Source organism: Chiloscyllium plagiosum, unplaced genomic scaffold (assembly GCF_037043375.1).
Source record: "Chiloscyllium plagiosum isolate Xiang-an unplaced genomic scaffold, Cpla_swu_hap1 HiC_scaffold_13, whole genome shotgun sequence".
Taxonomy (NCBI): Eukaryota; Metazoa; Chordata; class Chondrichthyes; order Orectolobiformes; family Hemiscylliidae; genus Chiloscyllium; species Chiloscyllium plagiosum.
Genome location: NW_028270151.1, coordinates 52,899,744 through 52,924,992, shown reverse-complemented (window position 1 = coordinate 52,924,992; position 25,249 = coordinate 52,899,744). Strand labels below are relative to the sequence as shown.

Here is a 25,249-nt window from a genome sequence, read left to right as displayed (position 1 = left end):
CAGTCTGAGCAGAATTTTACAGAATTTGAAGAAATTTAATTTTGGATGTTGGAAATAGGCATTAAAAATAGAATTCATTTATGAGACTCATTGGGAAATAATTTTCCTAAATGACTTTAAAATTTCACTCCCTGCATCAGTGAGAACTCGTATAGACAACCAGAAGGATTCAACAGCCAGGGAGGAAGCAAGGATTATAAACTGGTCTGCAAGCCAGAAACCTTTCGGTGTAACATTCACAAACCTGGGAAGGTTAGAAATTAGGCGGGTTAAAAGAAGGCACACAATCAAGTATAAACAGGGAGAGCTGGGAACACAGCTGGATGTTCTTTTCAACTCAGACAGGAATTTGCTGAGACTGGAAGTCTCACAACTTTTTACATTGTCACAAGGTAGGACATTTTCATGCAGATTGTTGAATGCTATGGGGTAAACGCATGGGATTTATTAGGGTACACCAGGTTAATGAGGATAAAAGGATCCTGACTGAGGGACAACAAACTAAGTTTTAACTCTAGCTGTAAGGCCAAATATGAATGCTGGTGTGGATGCAGCTAAGGTGAACAAGGTAGCTGACAGCTACAGGGAATTCCTATGAAAAGGGAAAATAACTCCTTTTCCTCAAGTGAGGCGAGTAAATCTACTATTATATTTAGGGATACAAGAGCACCATAGCCCTTTTGCCAGGGAAAGGCACAATGTTTTCAACAGAGAGAACACTGAATGCCAAGGTGTTCGTAAATGGTTTTGGCAGAGAGTACAGTCATACCTTTGTATCAGGTGCACATGAGGTGTAATCTAGTGTTTGAAACACTAACTGTCACAGTTATCCATAGTTTGTCTATAGATAGAGTTGATTTACTCCTGAGGAATGATTTGGCAAAGATAATAGCTTCTCCATTGGCCGTGAAAAGGCCAAGGTGTCAGAGAATTTGTTATCAGACTTTTCCTTCACGTGTAGTGATCCAAGCAATTGCGAAACAAGTCCCATCTTCAGAGGTCAAAATGGCATCGTGGACAGATATTTGACTATCTGAAATTTTCTTTGGGAATCTGGATAATCTGAAGGACATGTTCAGTAAATCTTCCCTTATTAAGGCTCAGCAAGCTAAAGCAAAGTTAAATCAAGTAAAACAATCTGCTCGAACTGAAGCTGAAGCTAAAAGACTTCAAGAATGTTTCTATATTAAAAAGGAGGTTCTGGTGAGTAAAGGAGACCACTTCACAGGACTCTGGACAAAGACTGAATGGCGGTTCATCACATAGCAGTGCCCCTCAGATGTCATCAAAAAATATTAGACAGAACATAAAGGTCCTTTGGCAGGACATGCAGGGAGCCAGAAGACCAAGCACATATAAATCATCATTATCATTGGCTAGTACTTCACAAGGACATGGTGCAGTTCTGTAAAACATGCCATGTATGTGTCAGATTGTGAGAAAATCACAACATTCAAATTTCCATATCAGTTTTTGGGGAATCATTTAATAGGGAGTCAGTAGATGGTGTGCAACCTTTACTGAAAATAAAAACAGGATGACAGTATATCCTCATTGTTATGGATATGGCTACATGGTTCCCAGAGGCCATTTTCTTGAGAAACATTTCTCCCAAGATTAACAGAAATTAACCCAAGGCTTCACTCAGTATAGATTACCGATTGAGATTCATGGTTCCAATTTCATTTCTAGACTTTTTCAGGAAGTTATGAGTGGTCTCAATGTAACACAGTTACCACCCACAGATTCAAAGAGTGTAGCATTATACCATCAAATGACGACAGAGTACTGTCATGAATATTGCTATGATTTGAACATTCTTTTGTCTGCCATTTAGGATTCACCAAATTGGCTTTAATCCTTTTGAATTAGTTTTTGGACAGGAAACAAAAGGACCTCTGAAACTAAGGAAAGAACAGTTTTAGAATTGAGATTGAATCTTCTTTGATAGATAATGCATCTATTTTCTGAAATTGGTTTATAAGACTCTGCAAAGTGGTTCAGGAAAAGCTTAAAAGGAACACCACAACAAAGAAACAACCAGCCAAGCATGTTAAGACCCAAGCATTCCAAACAGAGGATGATGAAGATTAATCACTGAAAGTGGCCCAGACAGAATAGTTGGTTAGCTCATTTGGCTAGATGGCTGGTTTGTGATGCAGAGTGATGCTAATAGTGTGTATTGTCCTTCTCAATCTCTCCCTTTGCCTGAGGCATGGTGACCCTCAGGTTAAACCACCATCTGTTCTCTCTCTCTCTCTCTCTCTCTCTCTCTCTCTAGTGAGAGAGCAGCCTTATGATATGCTAAGACAATGGCAACTTTACTCTTTACAGAGAGTAGTCAAAAGGCTTTGTTAAGTATTTGATTGACATCTCAGATTGCCAGAAAAGAATTAGCTATGTAACATCAATATGTTGAAGCAATACCACTGAAGGAATTAAGCAAGCACAGGGATGTCAGGTAATAAGGATGGCAGAGGATGAAATGGATAGTGAAAATGAGGCAGAAGGAAACGAGACAAATTCCCAAGTAAAACTCCCAATATCTGGTTAGCAAACACTGAACTATTAGGGGATTAGATATTATGCTTTAATACTTAGATACAAAACAATGAGGAACTGTAACACAGCTGCTCACAAAATTTAAAGGAGTACAGACAAATCAGGATGTATGATTAGATTAGATTCTCTACAGTGTGGAAACAGGCCCTTTGGCCCAACAAGTCCACACCGACCCTCCGAAGAGCAACCCACTCAGACCCATTCTCCTAACTAATGCACCTAACACTATGGGCAATTTAGCATGGCCAATTCACCTGACCTGCACATCTTTGAACTGTGGGAGGAAACCGGAGCACCCGGAAGAAACCCACGCAGACATGGGAAGAATCTGCAAACTCCACACAGGCAGTTGCCCAAGGCAGGAATTGAACCCGGGTCCCTGGCGCTGTGAGGCAGCAGTGCTAACCACTGAGCCACAGTGCCGTAGTTTGGACTGAAAAAAATATTGACCTTTGTCACACCAGACAGTCTTTTCCAATGCCACAAGATGCCAGTCAGGCTAAAAATGTCCCAGTGATTTTCTAGAGACTATTGACAAAGTGATAAACCATGCCAAAAGTGAGTTTTCAACAGCACTGGTAATTATCTAGGGCATATAGTAGGGTAAGGACAAATGTTACCAAGAGCAGAAAAAGTATAAACATGGGGGAGTTTCCTGTCCCTTAGACTGAATGAGAGGTCATAAGATGTTTGGGGATATTGTTTAATATCACTACTTTATATCAAGCATCACCATACAGCCTGCTAACAAAGGATGGGACTAGATTGGGTTGGGATATCTGGTCGGCATGGACGGGTTGGACCGAAGGGTCTGTTTCCATGCTGTACATCTCTATGACTCTATATCAAAAGTGTAGTCAGGAGAGTGCCAAACATTTTCTGCAAGGCTAAAAACAATTTTGATCAATGAACCAGTGTTGACTGATACAAATTTAACTAAACCCTTAAAAGTAACAATTGGGGTTGGGAGTAGGCACAATCCTCTTACAAAAAGATGGGTAAGGCATAGAGAAACCAATGGATACTTTTCTAAAACAGCATGTCTGACTATTTTGATAGAGTTTAATAATGCAGCCTTATCACATACAAATTATTCACGTTTCTGAAAAAAAAATTGTCTAGACTTTTACTTTCCTTTCAATTACCTTGACTGAGGTTTTTGAAGAAGTAACAAAGAGGATTGATAAGGTGTTCAACAAGGTTCCTCATGGTAGACTGTTTAGCAAGGTTAGATCACATGGAATACAAGGAGAACTAGCTAGAACTAGCTAGATACAATACTGGCTTGAAGGCAGAAGACAGAGGATAGTGGTGGAGGGTTGCTTTTTAGACTGGAGGCCTGTGACCAGTGGTGTGCCACAAGGATCGGTGTAAGGTCCACTGCTTTTCGTCATTTATTAAATGATTTGGATGTGACCATAGGAGGTACAGAAGATTACCTCAGAGTACAATGGGATCTTGATCAGATGAGCCAATGGGCTGAAGAGTGGCAGATGTAATTTAATTTAGATAAATGTGAAATGCTGCACTTTGGAAAGGCAATAGAACATATACACAATGGTAAAGTCCTGGGTAATTTTGCTGAACAAAGAGAGGACTGCAGGTACATAGCTCCTTGAAAATGAAGTCACAGGTAGATAGGATAGTGAAGAAGGCGGTTGGTATGCTTTCCTTTATTGGTCAGAGCATTGAGTATAAGAGTTGGAAGGTCATGTTGAAGCTGTATATGACATTAGTTAGGCCACTATTGGAAAATTGTGTATTATTTGGGTCTCGCTAAGGATGTTGTGAAACTAATGGTAAGGTCCTAGGGAGTGTTGCTGAACAAAGAGACCTTAGAGTGCAGATTCATAGCTCCTTGAAAGTGGAGTCGCAGGTAGATAGGATAGTGAAAAAGGCATTTGGTATGCTTTCCTTTATTGGTTAGAGTATTGAGTACAGGAGTTGAGAGGTCATGTTGTGGCTGTACAGGACATTGGTTAGGCCACTGTTGAAATATTGCGTGCAATTCTGGTCTCCTTCCTATCGGAAAAATGAAAGGGTTCAGAAAAGATTTACAAGGATGTTGCCAGGGTTGGAGGATTTAAGCTATAGGGAGAGGCTGAACAGGCTGGGGCTGTTTTCTCTGGAGCGTCGGAGGCTGAGGGGTGACCTTATAGAGGTTTACAAAATTATGAGGGGCATGGAAAGGGTAAATAGGCAAAGTCTTTTCACTGGGGTCAGGGAGTCCAGAACTAGACAGCATAGGCTTAGGGTGAGAGGGGAAAGATATAAAAGAGACCTACGGGGCAACCTTTTCACCCTGAGGGTGGTCCATGTATGGAATGAGCTGCCAGAGGAAGTGGTGGAGGCTGGTACAATTGCAACATTTAAAAGGCATTTGGATGGGTACATGAGTAGGAAGGGTTTGGAGGGATATGGGCCAGGTGCTGGCTGGTGGGACTAGATTGGGTTGGGATATCTGGTCGGCATGGATAGGTTGGACCGAAGGGTCTGTTTCAATGCTGTACATCTCTATGACTCTATTTACAAGCATGTTGCCAGGGTTGGAGGGTTTGAGCTATCAGGAGAGGCTGAACAGGCTGGGGCTGTTGTGCCTGGAGAAGTGGAGGTTAAGGGGTAACCTTATAGAGGTTTATAAAATCATGAGGGGCATGGATAGGGTAAATAGACAAGATCGTTTCCCTGGCTTAGGGGAGTCCAAAACTAGAGGGCATAGGTTTAAGGCAAGAGGGGAAAGATTTAAAAGGGACTTGAGGGGCAACTTTTTCACACAGAGAGTAATGTGTATGGAATAAGCTGCAAGAGGAAGTGGTGGAGGATGGTACAATTGTAACCTTTAAAAGGCATCTAGATGGGTATATGAATAGGAAGAACTTAGAGGGATATTGCTCAAGTGCTGGCAAATGGGACTAGATTATTTTAAGATACCTGGCTGGCATGGACGAATTGGACCAAAGGATCTGTTTTTCTGCTGTACATCTTCTATGATTCTATGACCTGAATACTAAGATGGATGCACGGTTGTATTAGTCACATATAATTTATTTTAAAAAGTCCACATTTTGGAATGAAATACATTTATAACTGTCATTTCATTCCATCAAGGATGGAGATGTTATAAATCTGATTGTATTTATTTTTTTGAGGATTCATGTTCAATAAATTGTGAATATTAGTTAATTTGTAATATTGCAAAGATGCCTGGACTTGGCTTGTTCCATAAAGATTACTGAAAGGATATTTTGGACTTTTAATAAAGATACTTGCTGGAAGAGACAATTAAGCTAAATAAACATTTATAGACTGAGGAACTACCTGGACTTGTATTACAAAGCCGCCACAAAACTCGACTTACAGATGTCAGGAGCTTTGGATCTTTGTTTGAAAAATTACAGTTGTGTTGCAGCCTATAAAGAGAGAAGGCACCGAACTTATCTTTCTCACCATTTGAAAAACCCTTTTTGGCAGTCCAGTGTGAGAATTGGAAAGATTGATGCAGCCATTCCTTTGAGAAGCATCTAGAAGATAACTTCACGACATCTGCTAAATGAAATGCTTCTGACAAAGTTTCAGTGACAACTGCAAGTGTCTAGAGACAGCCTTCCATGTGAACCAGGACACCAGACTGAAAGCCATCTGGCCATATTGGTATTTTGGTAAAATATTTAAATATACGTTGTGAGCATGGAGTAGTGGAATTACAGGAAGACTTCCAACTTAAATTTTAATAAAACTTACAGAAATAGCAAGGTGAACACGAAAAGTAATGGCCCTTTCTTGAATTGAAAAAAAAGGGTCAAAATGGCATTGGAATGATAGTACCTTTCATATGCAGGCTCATTTGATACATACAATAAGAACATCTGATATCTGAGCATCACAAATATCAATCATCATTAAAATAATCAGTGGGTTTGAAGGACAGGGAAAACTGATCAAGCTAATGTCAACAACACTCCTTTATTTGCGTAGATCTTATTTTTACCAACTTGGCGTAAATTGCTCCATCAGTACTCAGCAAATTAATGATTAAATCAAGTTAGCAATGCTAAAATGTAAAGAGCTTGTGGATGCTAGATGTTCCTTAAGCAATAATTGATAGTTCTGCATAATAAACCCAATTGGCAATCAAAGCAAATGGTAATTGCCAGAGCTATTCTTCACCTTCAGCAAATCAAGAGAGTAACTATGCCATGGAAGAAATGTAATTTACTTCACAATTTCACATAATCATACTGAATCCCTGGGAGCTCAGTAGCACCTCCAAGGCATTTTTTTAAATAGAGAGAACTTTAGGTTCAGTGGGCAATATGTTCCAAATTTCTGCACCACTGCTAGAGGCAGCAAGAGGCTGATAAGAAAGTAATGGACTAATTCCTGTAATTTTATTGCTATTGAACACGATGTCTTGAAAGCAAACTATGATATGTTGGCCTTAATAATAACAAGTCGGCAGGAAAGCTATAAAATGAGAGAGATTTCTTGGATATCCTGCCCAATCTAACAACAGGATCTGCTTTAATAGAAATCCTGTTTACCAGGAGCCGCCAGCCAGATAGTAGACAGGCTAGCAGTCAGAAGGTAGGCTAGAGGTTTGGGTTGTAAACAGGGTTCTGATACCATCAAGAACAACTCACTAGAATGTTAGATTAATGTCAGTCAGATCAGTCACATTGTACAGGGGCATCTTACATGTTTGTTGGTTTATAAATAGAATCAGCAGTTCTATAAAGGCACCTTATGGATCATGTGTGTGTGCCTGTGTTTATTTAGAAGAGTTAATATTTGTATTTTCATATTTATATTTTGTTGAATAATTTTTTTTAATATCTAAATAACATTTATGTTTATTAAAAGAACTTAGTTGCCAGATATTTTTAATATTCTGAAGCTGATAAAAAAAAGTATGTAATTGATCATATCGGTAACCAGTGAAACATTTAAACATATGTTGTGATCATGGAATGGTGGATCTAGAGAAAGTCAGTACAACTGTCTCATTTCCCTTGACCCACGAAACACAACTCTCAAGTGTTAATAATCAAATGCACATCAAAAGCCAGTACTGACTCATTAGGTCGAATGCCCCTTTTCTGTACTGTAAAGTTCTGGAACCCTATGGAAATATTTTAAGGAAGATGCAAACGTCCAATTTAAAGAGTGATCTGCCTCCTGAGAATGGATTAATCACCCATCCTGACTGCATAGTTAAAACAGAGAGTGAATGCAGTGGAGGTGAATCAGGTTGAGATGCTATTTTCTTTACATTCAACTCCTGCTGCCCTTGGAAAATAGAGGACGGTGGTATAGCAAGGGCATGACTTCTATACTAAAAGGGCTGTGAGAAGTTTAAGGAGAAGGGAATAAAATGGAAGGAAGAAGACTACTATCCAAGTTTTCAGATCTTGGCATGCAAGTGCTGCCACTTAAAATTAGAGAACAGAAAGATCCCATGGTGGGAGAATCAGGAAAGAAACCATTACATTTGGTAGTACAGGCAGCATGAAAGCATGTTGGTGTATTGTAGTTCCTACATACCCCAAGGGCACCTTTTTTATGTTGAACAATGTTCAATGCACTGCTCAGGTTTGCAAAGGTAAATGAATAAAAGAACAACTGACTGAATCACAAACAAGTTCATGGGTATTCCTTGATGCTATCTTCAATCACTTTCAAAGTGTCACACCACATCACGTCATCTCTCCTGGAAATAAAGTCGGCTTAGAATGTGTGCCAAGTACCTGTGTGGCCCTTGAAAATATATTTGGCCTCAGAGGCAAGAGGATCGTTGCTGAAGCAAGTTGACCCTTTTCAGATCGTGATAGCAGATGTTGCTGACATGCCTGATGTCTGTTGTTAAAGTCAGAAGGACAAAGTAAAGGCCAATTTTAAAAAAGAAAGCAAAAGCCTTTACCTGCTGGAAACCACCAGTTCATGGGGAGGGAATGGATCCATGCATCTGAGTTTAGTCTCACATTGAAGACTGGCAGATTTATCAAACTGGTACATCGTTTAACCTGCAGACAGAAACTCAAAATCGTTTTTGTCTATGTTCCTTCGCTTCAGAGATTTTTGAAGCTTCAATTCAAATTTCAAGCTCTCTAAAACCTGTTCCACCTTAAGTACAAATAAACTCAAATGTTTGTCCTTAGTGACCATTGTACTTAAGAAGCCCAGATTTATCACTATAAAAATGGCAAAAATCTGATATGGTATTAGGAGGAACATTAGAGGTGAGTTCAGAGCAGAGGTCTGCATTGTGGTTATGATGGATCATGGCAGGGAAGTACAAGGCATTAAGTAACATTCAGCTTACTGAGGCATGAGGTGGCAATGCAGGTATGAAATTGCTTTAGGTAGAGGGACAGAAGGTTTATGAGGTGGCAGAGAGTAGTGTTGGTTGGGTACGGGGAATGTGCATGTGAAGGAGGAATAAAAGATGGTGCGTTGTTTTTGATGTAATTAATTTTGTTAAGGCCTTTATTTGTCAGACCATTGAGTGACACCATCCTCCTCTACCTGGACCTCTCCATCTCCATTAATGACGACCGACTTGACACTGACATTTTTTACAAACCCACCGACTCTCACAGCTACGTGGATTACATCTCTTCCCACCCTACCTCTTGCAAAAATGCCTTCCCACATTCCCAATTCCTCCGCCTCCGCCATATCTGCTCCCAAGAGGACCGGTTCCACTACAGAACACATCAGATGGCCTCCTTCTTTAGAGACCGCAATTTCCCTTCCCACGTGGTTAAAGATGCCCTCCAATGCATCTCGTCCACATCCCGCCCTTCTGCCCTCAAACCCCACCCCTCCAACCGTAACAAGGACAGAACACCCCCTGGTCCTCACCTTCCACCTACCAACCTTCGCATAAACCACATCATCCGAAGACATTTCCGTCACCTCCAAACAGACACCACCACTAGGGATATATTTCCCTCCCCAACCATTTCCGCTTTCCGCAAAGACCGTTCCCTCCGTGACTACCGGGTCAGGTCCATGCCCCCCAATGACCCACCCTCCCTTCCTGGCATCCTCCCTTGCCACTGCAGGAATTGCAAAACCTGCGCCCACACCTCCCTCCCTCACCTCCATCCAAGGCCCCAAAGGAGCCTTCCACATCCATCAAAGTTTTACCTGCACATCCACCAATATCATTTATTGTATCCGTTGCTCCTGATGCGGTCTCCTCTACATTGGGGAGACTGGACACCTCCTAGCAGAGCGCTTTAGGGAACATCTCCGGGACACCTGCACCAAATAACCCCACCGCCCTGTGTCCCAAAATTTCAACTTCCCCTCCCACGCTGCCGAGGACATGCAGGTCCTGGGCCTCCTCCACCGCCACTCCCTCACCACCCAACGCCTGGAGGAAGAACGCCTCATCTTCCGGCTCAGAACACTTCAACCCCATGGCATCAATGTGGATTTCACCAGTTTCCACATTTCCCCTTCCCTCACCTCACCCCAGCTCCAGCCTTCCAGCTCAGCATCACCCTCATGATCTGTCCTACCTGCCTATCTTCCTTTCCACCTATCTTCTCCACCCTCCTCTCTGACCTATCACCTCCATCCCCACCCCCATTCACCTATTGTACTCTATGCTACTTTCTCCCCACCCCCACCCCCCTCTCATTTATCTCTCCACTCTGCAGGCACCCTGCCTCTATTCCTGATGAAGGGCTTTTGCCTGAAACGTCGATTTTCCTGCTCCTTGGATGCTGCCTGACCTGCTGTGCTTTTCCAACACCACTCTAATCTAGACTCATTGAGTTTCAGAGTTATGACATCATGTTCTGTACAAGACATTGTTGAGGCCACTTTTGGAATACTGCATGCAATTCTGGTCGCATTACTACAGGAAGGATGATGTTAAGCTAGAAAGGGTGCAGAAAAAAGTTACAAGGATGTTGCTGGAACTGGAGAGTTTGAATTATAAGGAGAAGCTGGATAGGCTAAGACTTTTTTCAGAGAGCATCTGAGGCTGAGGGGTGACCTCTCAGAGGTTTATAAAATCATGAGTGGCATAGATAAAGTGAATAGCCAAGGTCTTTTTCCAGGGTTAGAGGAATCCAAAACTAGATGGCATTGGTTTAAAGTGAGAGGGAAAAGATTTATAAGGGGCCTGAAGGGCAACTTTTTCACGAATGGGAAGGGCATGTATGGAATGAGCTGCCAGAGGAAGTGGTAGAAGCAGGTACAATTATAACGTTTAAAAAACATTTGGACAGATACATGAATAGGAAAGGTTTATGGGGATATAGGCCAAACACAGGCAAATGGGACTAGTCTAGTTTGGGATACCTGGTCAGTGTGGATCAGTTGCGCCGAGCGATCCGTTTCAGTGGTGTATGAGTCTACAGCACTTATCTTTCACACAGCAATGGTGCACAGAGGAAGGCATTGACCCCTGCCTGTGTACACAGCTGATAGCTCATATCCCTGGAAACCCTTCCAGACTGGAGTGAAAATCCAACAGGTCAGTTTTTCTCAGATTAGGTTTACAAAGCTGTGATAGGACCTGTTTCTACACTCTCAACTGGGAATGAAAATTAGGGTGAAATTTGTTGATGCTATACTTGCTGATACAAAATTGATGCTGTCATTCAATTACAAATTCATTACATTGAATTTATGTTCTTAATTACCTAAACATATACATATTTTATAAAGTAATAAAAAGGAAGTTTTACAGTTGACTTGGCTCAGGATGAGGCAAGTCCTGTCTGCTGGCAACATCCACGTGATCTATCAGGGAAGGGAAAATACACAGAAGTGTGAACATGTAGGTGTGAGGGATCCAAATGGATAGAATGGGAGGAAATAAAAAAGACAAACCCATGTTTTGCTCTCAGACTAAATAATAAAAGTATTACCTCCAACCCTTTTTTTTGATGATGTTTCCAAGTATGACTTCTGCCCTGAAACAATATAGAATGAAACAGAATTAATGTTACATCTTCCAACAGTCATCATTATACTAACACATGGCTAAACAAAGTAAAAATATAAATTGATACCAATGGGACTTGTTATATTTGACCACCTGGTTGATGTACAATGCAACAGGAGAAACGCTTTACCGACTAAACTCTTCATTAGGAAATATTTAACACAAACATTAAAAGCACAAATGTCATTTTTATTTTCCACAGAAAGCCCTCAACGGTTCAAAGGGTTGCCCAGTATGTGCTGATTGTCATTTCAGCAATAATACAAAATCTTTTTGAGAAATAAGGGTCTTGAACTTTCATTAGTAGTTTATACAGAAATGTATGGATGTCTGCATTTCCCAATTCTGCTCTATAATTTAAAAATTGACAGAGGCCAAGGCGAAGTGTAAATTATTACAAACTTGGTAGATAGAGTCTCAGGGACTGGCAAAGCCTAACTTCCCCCAATGGGGCCAGAATAAGCATTTGTGACTTCTCAAATAAAGTCCTAAAATATAAAATCACATATTCTGACCCGGACTGGAGTGAAAGAACCAATCACTTATCTGTTATGGTCACTGGTTAAAATGACACACAGACCACAAATACATAATTGGAGCCTAAACTGCATATTTAAAGAAAGATTCCACTTACATTTAACAGGTGTCTGTTTCAGTTCATGTAAAATCAGGTAATAATTAGACCTGGTGTGAAGAAAGCTTGACCTTGATGCCAAAGACTTAACTGCCCATGAGGTGAACTGGGTTAATACCATCACCCATGTGTATTGCAAAGTTTGGTTGATTGATTTATTGTCATGTATACCGAAGAACAGTGAAAAGCTTTGTTTATGAGTAGTAACGGCAGATCATAAGAAGCAAGGATGTACAGGTCATAGGGTGTGAACAAACGTAAACAGAGGCATAGGGGTTACATTGAGAGTGTGGTGCTGGAAAGACACAGCAGGCCAGGCAGCATCTGAGGAGCAGGAGAATTAACATTCCAGGCATAGGCCCTTCATCAGGAATGTGGACCAGGACACTGAGAGATAAATGAGGGGGGGGGGGTTGGGGGGGGGCTTTGGTGGGTGGGGTTGGGGAGAAGGTAGCTGAGAATGCGATAGGTGGATGAAGGTGGGGGAGAAGGTGATAGGTCGGAGAGGAGGGTGGGGTGGATAGATGGGAAAGGGGCAGTGCCGAGTTGGAGGGTTGGGACTGGGATAATGCGGGGGGAGGGGAATTGAGGAAACTGGTGCAATCATTGATCCCATGTGATTGCAGGGTCCCGAGGCGGAAGATGAGACGTTCTTTCTCAAGGCATCAGGTGGTAAGGGTTTGGCGATGGAGGAGGCCCAGGACCTGCATGTCTTTGGCGGAGTGGGAGGGGGAGTTGAAGTTTTCAGCCACAGGGCGGTGGGGTTGGTTGGTGCGGGTGTCCCAGAGATGCTTCTGAAATGATCTGCAAGTTGGCGTCTTGTCTGCCCATTGTAGAGGAGACCACATCAGATACCACCGCAGCAGATACAGTCGATGACATTGGTGGAGGTACAGTTGCAAAAGGATCCAAAATCCACGCACCTGCACCAGCCCACATCCCACTCTCGGCACCTTCCCCTGCCACCACAGGAAGTGAGGGGAGGAGGTGTGGGCACAGGTTTTACACTTCCTGTGGTGGCAGGGGAAGGTGCCGAGAGTGGGATGTGGGCTGGTGCAGGTGCGTGGATCTGACTAGGGAGTCACGGAGGAAATGGTCTCTCTGGAATGCTGATAGGAGTGGGGAGGGAAATATGTCCCTGGTGGCAGGGTCTGTTTATAGATTGTGGAAGAGGTGGAGGATGGATCTATCGTCTTCTCCCCCACCTTCATTCACCTATCGCATTCTCAGCTACCTTCCTCCCAGCCCCACCCCCACTCCCATTTATCTCTCAGTCCCTTGGCCCACAAGCCTCATTCCTGATGAAGGGCTTATGCCCGAAACATCGGTTCTCCTGCTCCTCCGATGCTGCTTGACCTGCTGTGCTTTGCCAGCACCACATTCTCGACTCTGATCTCCAGCATCTACAGTCATCACTTTCTCCATACTGGTTACGTTACAGCACAAGGCAAGGTCAACATTAGCAAGATCAGCATTATTTGAAGTTAGAGAGTACATTCATCAGTCTATTAGGAAGAAGTTGTACCTGAACCTGTTGTTGCATGTGTTCAAGCTCCTGCATCTTCTGCCTGATGGAGTTTGGGGGTGAGAGTGACTGGGGTGTGTGGGGATGTAGCATTTTGATTTGCCTAATTATTTGGATGCTGGTTAAATTGGAAAAAAAAATCCAAATGCACCAGGACATTGTTTTCAACTTGCTGACCTCAACATTTCACTATAGAATATTTAGACTGTATGGGCACAACTTCCACCAGACAGAGAGGTTGTGAATGTAGATATGCTTATCACTTAATTAGTTAAATATTCATGTGGATTTGCCCTTAAACTTAGAATTCATGAAAAGAAGGCAAACAACCCATGTAGTTGAAGGGGCAAAAGCCATGGCAGGGAATTTACTGAATATTCAGAGCTAGTCTGTAAGAAAGGGTTTGTTCACAGTTATTGCACTAGGGCTTACTTTATAGGCTTTGACAGAGTCACTTTCACATTGGATATCTGAAGATCTGATTGCCATTTTGGAACTCCAATCCATCAGATCATTATTGGTGCTCATTGTGCCCAGGGTGCCTATTGTGCTTTTTAGGATTCAGAGAATAACCATCAGAAGATGCAGGGGTTGCAACCAACAAAAGTGTTGATTCTGCTCACTGGCTTGCAGCTCCACATAAACAGGGAAGCAGCATGGAGGTGCAACTCACACAAGGTCACACCCAGTTCACTTGATATGCAAAGAGACAGTATCATTCCTCGACATGCAGGAACAGCAATGCCTCAGGAAGCTCAGGATGTCATAACAACTGGTGGCAGATATTTGTAGCCAGCCGGAGAAAGACCTCTGCTAAGTGTTCCTGATGGTTACACTGTCAAGTCACTAGTACACTCAACATTTTTGCTTCTGGATCTTTCATCGGCTCTGCTGTAGAGATATGCAGATTTTGTAATTGGCTGCCCTGCAAAGTATAAAACAACTGACGTTTTATTCACAAAGGCTAGCAATTATGTCATCTTTTTCAATTTGGACACCACATAGATCAGGCCAGTGCATGGGTCTGCATCTCAGACTGGCTTTTCATGTGCACAGGACATCATCAACTATATACATGTGACAACGAAGGCACCCATTGATCATACAGGAATATTTATAAACTACAAAGCCTTCAAATCATTCACTGCACACCTTCCTGAAATGAATAGGTATTGAATGCCCTCACCCTTCCTCACGGTTCTCCTGCACCTCCTCTACAGGTAACTGTTTACCTGATGGAATGGACTATGTCCTCATGATGGTGAGATCATACAGCTGGCAGACCATCACAAATCATGATGTGTGATTTGTGGCTCTTCTTAAATAATCCAGGTAGCCAAGTATACTTCAAGCAATACAATGGTCTCCTCAATCACTTTTGTTTTGTTGGAGTGTAGTTTTTCCTATGTAGAAACTGTCCATGTTTATGTAGGTTGTACAGTAATGTCATGAGTCATGTTAATGAAAGTCCTTATTACTTAGTAGCCTCTCTTTGGTTTCTAATTTGGCTCAAATGCAGATGGCACACTAGACTTCCACAGAATAAAGACAATTTGACTGCTGCCAAGATATCTGGTATTTATCCACGTTATACTGCATTTAGTTGGGCACCAGCTGGACATTGAGGGAGTGGAGTCCCTTCAATTGTGCTACATCTCAGAAATAGCATCTCATGCCACATGTGTGCAGTCAATGGTACCCTGAATTATGTAGAAACCTGCATTCTGTATGAAGTTGGATACTAATTGAATTTGTTTCTTTCAGGCAAGAGAGAATGAATTTTATTGAACTCTTGGAATAAGAGCTTCAGTAACCTCCTTAATGCAACAGTAAACTGGAAGGTGTTGTGAGAATCATTTGTTCTATCCCAGAAAGATTCAGATGTACAAAGATTCATTGGCTCAATCCCCTTTCATGGCCATTGGCAATGCTATTTTCATCTTGCTTTATGTCTACAGCAGATGTGAAATTCTGTTGAGGCCACCCTTTGTAAAATAGAGACTTCTAACACACTGATTGGATGGGAGAACTGCTTTCTAAATACTCTGACTCAAAATGGCTACTGTAGAAGCTACCAATCTTTCTACAATGACAGCAACAACCAATGTAAATGAAATAACAACTAATCTGAAATAGGGTCAGTGCTGCCTCCTTTCTGTTGCTGAATGCATATTCTTTTGTAGAGATTAATGAGGGCTCAAAGTGAAGCATGAACATCTAAATGAGAGTGCTGGCATCAAATCATGGTCCTGGCATCATGACCTCCCTACTCTGCAGTGTTCTGCTGGACACTGCCTGCACATATTGGTTTCCCTACCAAAACAGCAACTGGTGTGGCTAGCACTAGAATTGTGTGTCTATGCTGCAAATACTATTATGACGGCAAAATGGCACTCATGGCACCAATGAAATGGATTCTAAGTATGAATCTCACAGCCAAAACTTATTAGTTGACTGGTTACAGTACAGTTGAGACAGTTGCAGATCACAGCTATAGTTTAAGTTGTCCTTTAACAGTAAACTAAAGAGGAATTTTTTGAAACAGTGCTTTTATTGTTTAATACTATTCAGAGAAAAGCATCCTTGATGGAAACATGATATTTCAGTCAGGTTCTAGGCGATTACATTAAATAGAGATTTTGGGGAATGTACAGCATTGAATAAACCTGTTTCCTAGTTATTCATGCATAGTGCACAGTGACGGGTAGATTTTATTTTAATGAACACTACTGGTTCACAATCTAACCTTTGTACACCAATTATTTCTGCTCATAAATCTTAAAGAAGAATGTCACTTTTAGAGACAGACTTTCAGTGTAACATATTCCATCACTAAAGTAAGTTCTATTTGACAGGACAATAATAAAATAAATTCAAAAAATAAATCTTGAGTATTAGCATTTCAGGCAAGGTTGACATTTATTAATGATCTGAAGCTGTCATGAGAAGCTGTGACAGGCCTTTTTCTTGAACCAGTGTCATTAACAATGTGAAGATACACCCACAATGCTATTAGGTAAGGATGCTGTGTAACACTTTGATAGACTGACTGTTGCTAAGCAATTTGAGAGTCAACCACATTGCTGTGGAACTGGAATCACAAGTAAGGACAATGGGTTTCTTTCTCTTAAAAAAAGGATTTGTTTTGTGACTATTTAAAATTACCATGCTGGCATGTTATTGATACAAGCTTTTTATTTGTAGAGATTTCAAATAAAATTCAAGTTCTCAATCTGTCATGGTTGGATTAGGGATTTAATCACAGCATTTCCATTATATTGAATATACCAGCTCTTCATCAATTATTGTTCTGTCAAATTGGTTTATAGTATTTTGGGTTCTATGTTAAAAGTGTGGAAAGAAAATGGTCAAAATTTGGTTCCCATGTCATGCAAACAAATTGCCTCAGTTGGATGTGTATCCTCATGTCAACAGATGGAAACTTGACTCTGCCAAGTTCTCCCAATAGGTCGGAGGTAAGATGGAATGTACGTGTACGTGCACGTACACACACACACACACACACACACACACACACACACACACACACACACACACACACACACACACACACACACACACACACACACAGTGTTCAATATGCATATCGGCTACCAATGGCATTCTCAGGCCTTATAAGCAATTTTAACTCAGGCCTAGACACCAGAGCTATTAAGATTCCCTTTATGCCATGCTGTACAGTAGAGGGACAGCCCTCGAAAAAGAACACTCATTTCCTGGGTTGTGCCAGGTTAGTTTCTCTCAAAAGGCACGCTTTGGTTTCCCCTGCCCCTGACCTCCACCTTCTTGAATAACAGAAAGCTCTTGGAACCTGATCCTGACACATTCCTTGCAGTCAGGTGATAAGAAGATAGTGAGCAGGGTTTAAAGGAGTCCAGGTTGACTGTGGGTGGAAATTAATTCAGTAGTATAATTGCCTTCTATAAACCCACGAACAATCAAAATAGGCAGACTGTTAAATATGTAATCACGTCTAAGTGATCAATAGAAATTTATAGCCCAGAATAGGATAATTAAGCATTCTAGGAGCAGGTCATTTCATTTAGGAGATTCAGTGGATTTTGTTCAATTTGGGATGTTGTTCATAGTGGAGAACCAGAAGAGGTGATTTTCAAATTTTGTCTGTCTACTCGAGCCAACAAACCCTATTTAAAAAAACTGAGGTAATATTTTGCTTGCCTGAATGATGTCCAAGGCCCAACCTATAAAATTCTGATGTGCATTGATGAGTGGCTGGCAAGTCTGCTTCCAACCTGAAACTCTGTAAATGCGCAAATTGGAATTTTATTTCAAAAATAGGACCCTGTTGTATTTTTTTGCACAAAAGCACAACACCCCATGCACATTGGTCCAATTGCACCAGATATAAAGTGGCATAACAATCAGTTTTATAAAGGGGCCACTGGAATTAGCTCAGCAAATGTTCTTTCTCCTGGGCTCACAGGAACTTCCAACTTGCTGTCAGGCCATGATAACAAATGATTACTCCTCAATCTTAACACAGCAACAATTCTGATCATCCCCACCCTCAAGGTTTGATATGCTGATTATCAGTTTACAAGACACCTGGTTTCCTATCTTACCACAACTGTTAAGATGCAACCTGGATGGTTGTTAAACAACAAAAGGTCAATGAGTCATAGAGTCATAGAGATGTACAGCATGGAAACAGACCCTTCAGTCCAACCCGTCCATGCCGACCAGATATCCCAACCCAATCTAGTCTCACCTGCCAGCACCCGGCCCATATCCCTCCAAACTCTTCCTATTCATATACCATCCAAATGCCTTTTAAATGTTGCAATTGTACCAGCCTCCACCACATTCTCTAGCAGCTCATTCCATACACATACCACCCTCTGCATGAAAAAGTTGTCCCTTAGGTCTCTTTTCTATCTTTCCCCTCTCACCCTAAACCTATGCCCTCTAGTTCTGGACTCCGCGACCCCAGGGAAAAGACTTTGCCTATTTATCCTATCCATGCCCCTCATAATTTTGTAAACCTCTATAAGGTCACCCCTCAGCCTCCGACGCTCCAGGGAAAACAGCCCCAGCATGTTCAGCCTCTCCCTGTAGCTCAAACCCTCCAACCCTGGCAACATCCTTGTAAATCTTTTCTGAACCCTTTCAAGTTTCACAACATCTTTCCAATAAGAAGGAGACCAGAATTGCACGCAATATTCCAACAGTGGCCCAACCAATATCCCGTATAGCCACAACATGACCTCCCAACTCCTGTACTCAATATTCTAACCAATAAAGGAAAGCATACCAAATGCCTTCCTCACTATTCTATCTACCTGCGACTCCACTTTCAAGGAAGTGTGAACCTGCACTCCAAGGTCTCTTTGTTCAGCAACACTCAAGAGCCATTAATCCAAATTCTGTCATGGATTTACTGCTGTCACTAGTGAATGGATCAGACTTGGGCAACTTAAAACCAGATAATATATTTAAAATTTGAATTGAATTTTTATAAGTCGATTTGAGATTAACATCTAATCAAGACAATCAGATCATGAGATTAATAGTTTATTAGCATGAAATTCACTTTCCAATGCCTGAAACAATCCAGATTAATAGATGATTAGTCTGCAGGCATTAGAAATCTGAGAACAATACAGCCCTGGGTTACAGTGAAATCACTTGAAACTGAAAAAGTTTGATTCATTGTAAATCATGTTGAAACCTACTAAAGCCCTCGATCATTTTGAAAGTTGAACTATTTTTGCAATGTGGATAGGGAATGAATCACCTGCCATTGTGACTTCTCATGAGCTAATGGTTCATTCACAGATCCTATCAATAGGATAATATTTTGATCATTGCTTTCTATCATTTTCATGCACAGAGAGATGAGGGATAAACAGTCAGTTCAGATTTAATGAGCCATGGATATTTCTTGAATAATTATGCACAGATTGTGCAAAATGTTAAAACACTGCATTTATAGAAAATGAGCTTCTGAAAGTAAGATGTAAATTCCAGAAACATATGCAAAAGGTTTTTGTACAACTGGAAAACTGTGAAACAATTCTGCTGTCAGAAAGGTTTTGAAGTTCTGCCCCAGGTTGTAAACATCTGCTTCATTATAAAACATCAAATGAAAGAGTTTGATGCAATTAGTTTAATGACAATGGCTGCATTTCTTTAGCATTATGCACTCAGGGAATAACACTTACTTGCCAGCTGCATACACCTCTGCTGTATCAAAGAGATTAATTCCATGTTCATAGGCAATTGTCATTAGCTGCTCAGCCACCTGTAAATATAAAACATAAAAGAGAGCTGAACTTTGCAGCATGAATGATCTGATTAGTCTGCCTTATATCCATGTTTTCCATTCTTCATTTTTCATCTTCCACTGTGTGTTGCTAACAGAATGGGAAATAGAAGCCTTGATTGTGAAATGAGATTTCAGGGTTAAAGCAGTACTTATGCCTATTGCTTCCTGATAAATGTAGTGGTGTTCCATGCTCGCTTTCAACCTGTCCTGATAAAACCTAGAAAAGTGATCGATGACAAGCTAATATCGAAGGCACTAGCAGAGTGTTATGATACCAAATTGATCACAAAACTGCACAAGTTAGATCCCAGATGGACATCTGTCTTGAAAGATCTTTCGTTTTATTTTTGTAATTTGGTTACTATGGTAGTGAGCCACTGAGCATGTTTGAAGGAGACTGTCAATATACTATATTAAATGACCATACTTTTATTAAATAAAAGAAAAAGAAGCTACATATCAAGATAACATTATTTTAAAAGCAGAAAAAAAATGAAGATTCAACCTTTATCCCAGAAATATACTTTGCTAACACTCACCTCCAGGAGTTAACTTCATTTTAACATTCCTTACTCGATGTCCCACACAGTCACTAAATTCAATTCTCTCTGTCTCACACAGATACATTTAAATACAGGCTAACTCACTAACTCTTTCCAGTGCTCCTCATGGATTTCTTTTCAGCTCAGGTGATCTGGCAATGTTTCCAAGTAAATGTTTCCTTTGAACTCTCACAGCCAGGATATTTATCCCAACTAATCTCACACAGCCTAGAAGCATCTGTAAGACTTAAATTTTAAAAAAACCTGTACTTTTCTTCTGACCTTAAACTGGAACTGGCCCTGGCCATCTGTTTCACTGTAGATCATAAACGCAACTTTCTAAACATTCAGCAGTTAACTGCCCAAGTAACTGATCAAGTCATTTAATTTAAATAATATACTGAATTTAGTTCACTGTTTCAAATAACATGCTGACCCTTTCTATGTAAGACACAGTCACCCTTATAGAACTGGAAACAAAATCCATGTTTCCTCTACAATTGAATCCAAGTTCTAAAATACTAAGTTTACATTATACTTTTCATCACAAGATAATAAGTGGATGGCAGGCAAACCTTCATTCCCTGAACCTAACCAAAGAGACTGTGGTCCAGATCATGGAACTGACAATGACAGGGTTTGTGATATCCCACATCATAGAGAATAACCAGGTGGTGTTTATAAAATTGTCTATACTACTTGCCAATGTAGCATGCACTCTAATCCTGCTCTCTGGAATGCCTAACAAATTGCAGATGTTTTGGTCCCTGGATCTCTTGCTTTACTTTTCATTCGACCATTCCTTCCTTCACTTTTGAATTTTTGTTTTCAGATACTGAAGAAATGCCACCTGGCTAGCCAAGAAGGAAAGACACCACATATCTCTTGAAGAAACAGTGTCATTTAATCTGAAACTCACAGACACAGAATAGTGGCACTCTACAAAGTTGCAAAACTATTATAGGGTTGCAATTTGCAGGGCACAAGTCATTGCATACGAGTGAGCGACAAGCAGGCTGGAGGTAAGGATAGTTTGTGAGTCACCAGAGGGTGGAGTCACAGAGTACCACCAAAGACGAGCACTTTGTTGGGTGCATCCACAGCTAATGAGCATGTATACAGGCACAGTGAGTGCATTGACAGACTTGGTAGGGAAGTATGGAGGAATCTAGTCCCAAAGTGGCTCAGCTCGGGCACTATGCAGACCTCGATCCATCCTTCCGAGTCTGAAATGAAGGCCAACTCCATGATAGCAAAACTAGGTGTAATCTTGACACAACATCTGGAGACTGAAGTCTCAATCTGCAGGTAAAAGACACCCATGGTCTCATTGCTGTAGTTGGGAGGCTTGGGGATGGGGGTGGGAGGGTTGGGGATGGGGGTGGGAGGGTTGGGGATGGGGGTGGGTGGGTGGGTGGGGGGAGTGTGGGGATGCAGAAAGCCTTATAAAAATGATGCCAGGAGATATTGGCAATGGAGTGTGACATCTTCTGGCCATACTGGCACACACTCAAAGTTGGGGAAGTCGGCTTTGTGGTTGCCTGCTGAGAGGCTAACAGCTAATTAACAAATTAACTTTACATCTCACAGGTATTTTACCGAAGGCCATGGTTCACCTTTATGACTGTGCCACTCCACTGCCCATGGGGGGGACCAGCCAGCAATGGTTTCCAAGTAAATCTGTTGGACTATAACCTGACATTGTGTGATTTTTAACTTTGTACATCCCAGTCCAATACCAGCACCTCCAAATCATAGCTCCAACTTGGCTGCAAGAGGGTTACCAAGGCATGCCCACCTGGCACTGACAGTTAAAAAATACTTACCTTGCCTTCGAGTTGCCTCAACCTGGCAGCATCCTCTTCATCTCCATGCAGCTTCATTTGTGGCAATCTACATTGATGATGCCTTGAGGCTGCCAAGGATCTGGTTCTTTGATTGGGATGGGTCACAGCCCTGAACTGGATGAAAATCCCAGTGATGGCCTCTACACTGGCCATTGCTGACAACATTCTGCCTAGGGTCTTGCTGTCTGCCTCAGTCAGCGTGGGGCTGATTTTCAAGCCTTTTAATAAAATCCCAGTCCCTATTCTAGCATAGTAATGGTGGCTCTATGATCTGTCTGATGACTCCTTGCTCCATAACAAATGAGTTGGTGGGAATGGCTTTTGTCTCTTGAGCAGTCATTGTCTGGTTGTACTTAGAGGTATGAATGCAATATGAATGGGACAGTGTCCGTGCACCACAGCTGTTGCCTGTAGAGAGTGCACTCAGTGACATGGCCTGTTTTATATGGATCTTCCATCAATGCTTGCCATTAGATGGTGACTCCTTCTCCCACCATAATCTCCCTTTTAACGAACAGTTAACTTCTGGTCCCCACTCAACTTCTGGACCCCACTTCCTGAACTGAATCTTTCCCTCCCAAAGGTGTAATGTTAAAGAGTGAGAGAATTAATGAGAGGGAGAGTAAGAAAATGAGTATGAGAGTGACTGAGAGGGTATGTGTGAAAGATTGAGTGTTTCAATGAGAGCATGTGAGAGAAAGAGTCATGGAGCCCTCCCTACAACCTTTGCCTCTATCCATGAAATTAGCCAGCATAGGAGGAAGAGCCAGGCTGAAAGTCAACTTGCTTCCTACTGCAGAGGCCAGCTTGGAATGTGTGCCACCAGGGCAAAAGCAAATTCAACCTGACTCCTTTGCTTGGCCCCAGTCCCCTCCCTGGTAACCAGGATGTGGGACCTCGTCTGTCTTTACTTCTACCTCTGCATCTTCAGCAAGAAGCCAAAACAGATTTTGGCTTGTTCCTTTTTAATGACAATTTTTTATGAATTACTCATTTTATTTAAACATTACCAATAAATTGCTTTGACACTTTTTTTTATGCTCAGCATGCTGGTTATGTTTCCTTAACATTTTTTTGAAATTGTGCCAAATCAGAAGTCAGGCAGATGCAAATGGGTATCTTGCAAAAGGAGAATAAGAGGCTCAAAAAAGTCTGATTGTTTGTTGGGTTGGTAAAGGGATTATTTTGCTTCAATTGAAACAATGGGAATGCTCAGCAAATGCTCACAGAGATGGATAGGAGCAGATGGTATGGGAAAGTATATTTAATTGGGGGAGGGGGAGTTATAAAGCTATTAGAGAGGAACTGTGGAGCATAAATTAGGAGCAAATATTCTCAGGGGAATGCACGACAGAAATGTGGAGGTTGGTTAGGGAGCACTTGCTGCAGGTCTGGATAGGCTTGTCCCACTGAGGCAAGGAAGGGATGTTAGGCTGAAGGAACCTGGGATGACAAGAGATGTGGAACATCTAGTCAAGAGGAAGAAGGAAGCTAACGTAAGGTGAGGAAGCAAGGATTAGACAGGACTCTAGAGGGTTACATGGTAGCCAGGAAGAAACTGAGGAATGGACTTATGAGAGCTAGAAGGGGGCATGAAAAAGCCTTGACAGGTAGAATTAAGGAAAACCCTAAGGTATTCTACAGTTATGTCAGGAACAAGAGGATGGCCAGAGTAGGGGTAGATCCAATCACGGATAGTGGAGGAAACTTGTGCCTGGAGTAGGAGGTGGTAGAGGATGTCCTTAATGAATTCTTTGCTTCGATGTTCACTAGTGAGAGGGACCTTGTTGTTTGTGAGGACAGCATGAAACAGGCTGATATGCTCAAACATGTTAATATTAAGGAAGGGGATGTGCTGGAAATTTTGAAACACATGAGGATAGATAAGTCCCCTGGGCCAGACGGGATATACCCAAGGTTACTCTGGGAAGCGAGCGAAAAAGTTACTGTGTCTTTGGCAATGATCTTTGCGTCCTCACTGTCCACTGGAGCAGTACCAGATCATTTGAGGGTGGCATATGTTATTCCCTTGTTCAAGAAAGGGAATAGGGATAATCCTGGGAATTACAGATGAGTCAGTTTTATGTTGGTGGTGGGCAAATTATTGGAGAGGGTTCTGTGAGACAGAATTTATGCTTACTTAGAAAAGTATAGTTTAATTAGAGATAGTCAGCATGGCTTTGTGAGGGGCAGGTCATGCCTCACAAGTCTTATTGAATTCTTTGAGGATGTCACAACACCATGTAGCATACTGGATGTGGTGTACATAGATTTTAGCAAGGTGTTTGAAAAGGTTCCCCATGGTAGGCTTATTCAGAAAGTAAGGACGTACAGGATATGGGGAAATTTGGCTGTCTGAATACAGAATTGGCTCACCCATAGAAGACAGAGGGTCATGGTAGAAGGAAAGTATTCAGCCTGGAGCTCTGTGACCAGTGGTATTCTGCAGGGATCTGTTCTGAGACCTCTGTTCTTTGTGATTTTTATAAATGACTTGGATAAGGAAGTGGAAGGGTGGATTAGTAAGTTTGACGATGACATGACGGTTGGTAGAGTAGTGGATACTGTGGAGGGCTGTTGGAAGTTGCAACAGAACATTGACAGGGTGCAGAGCTAGGCTGCGAAGTGGCAGATGGAGTTCAACCAGGAAAAGTGTGAAGTGATTCATTTTGGAAGGTCAAATTTGAATGCAGATTACGGATTAAAGACAGAGTTCTTGGCATTGTGGAGGAACAGTGAGATCTTGGAGTCCACATCAATAGACCCCTCAGAGTTGCCACCCAAGTTGATAGGGTTGTTAAGAAGGCATATGGTGTATTGACTTTCATTAGCAGGGGCATTGGGTTTAAGAGCCATGAGGTTATGCT

General features: G+C 41.7%; 1 protein-coding gene across 1 annotated transcript in view; it reads right to left on the bottom strand.

The window, feature by feature from the left end:
- Positions 1–25,249, bottom strand: part of kcnab1a (potassium voltage-gated channel subfamily A regulatory beta subunit 1a) — a 246,468-nt gene that overhangs the window by 68,542 nt on the left and 152,677 nt on the right. The window contains exons 4-5 of the mRNA XM_087993598.1: positions 19,890–19,969; positions 11,451–11,495 (exon numbers count right to left, since the gene is read on the bottom strand). Of these exons, the coding sequence (XP_087849724.1) occupies positions 11,451–11,495; positions 19,890–19,969 (125 nt within the window). The remainder of the gene's footprint in view (positions 1–11,450; positions 11,496–19,889; positions 19,970–25,249) is intronic.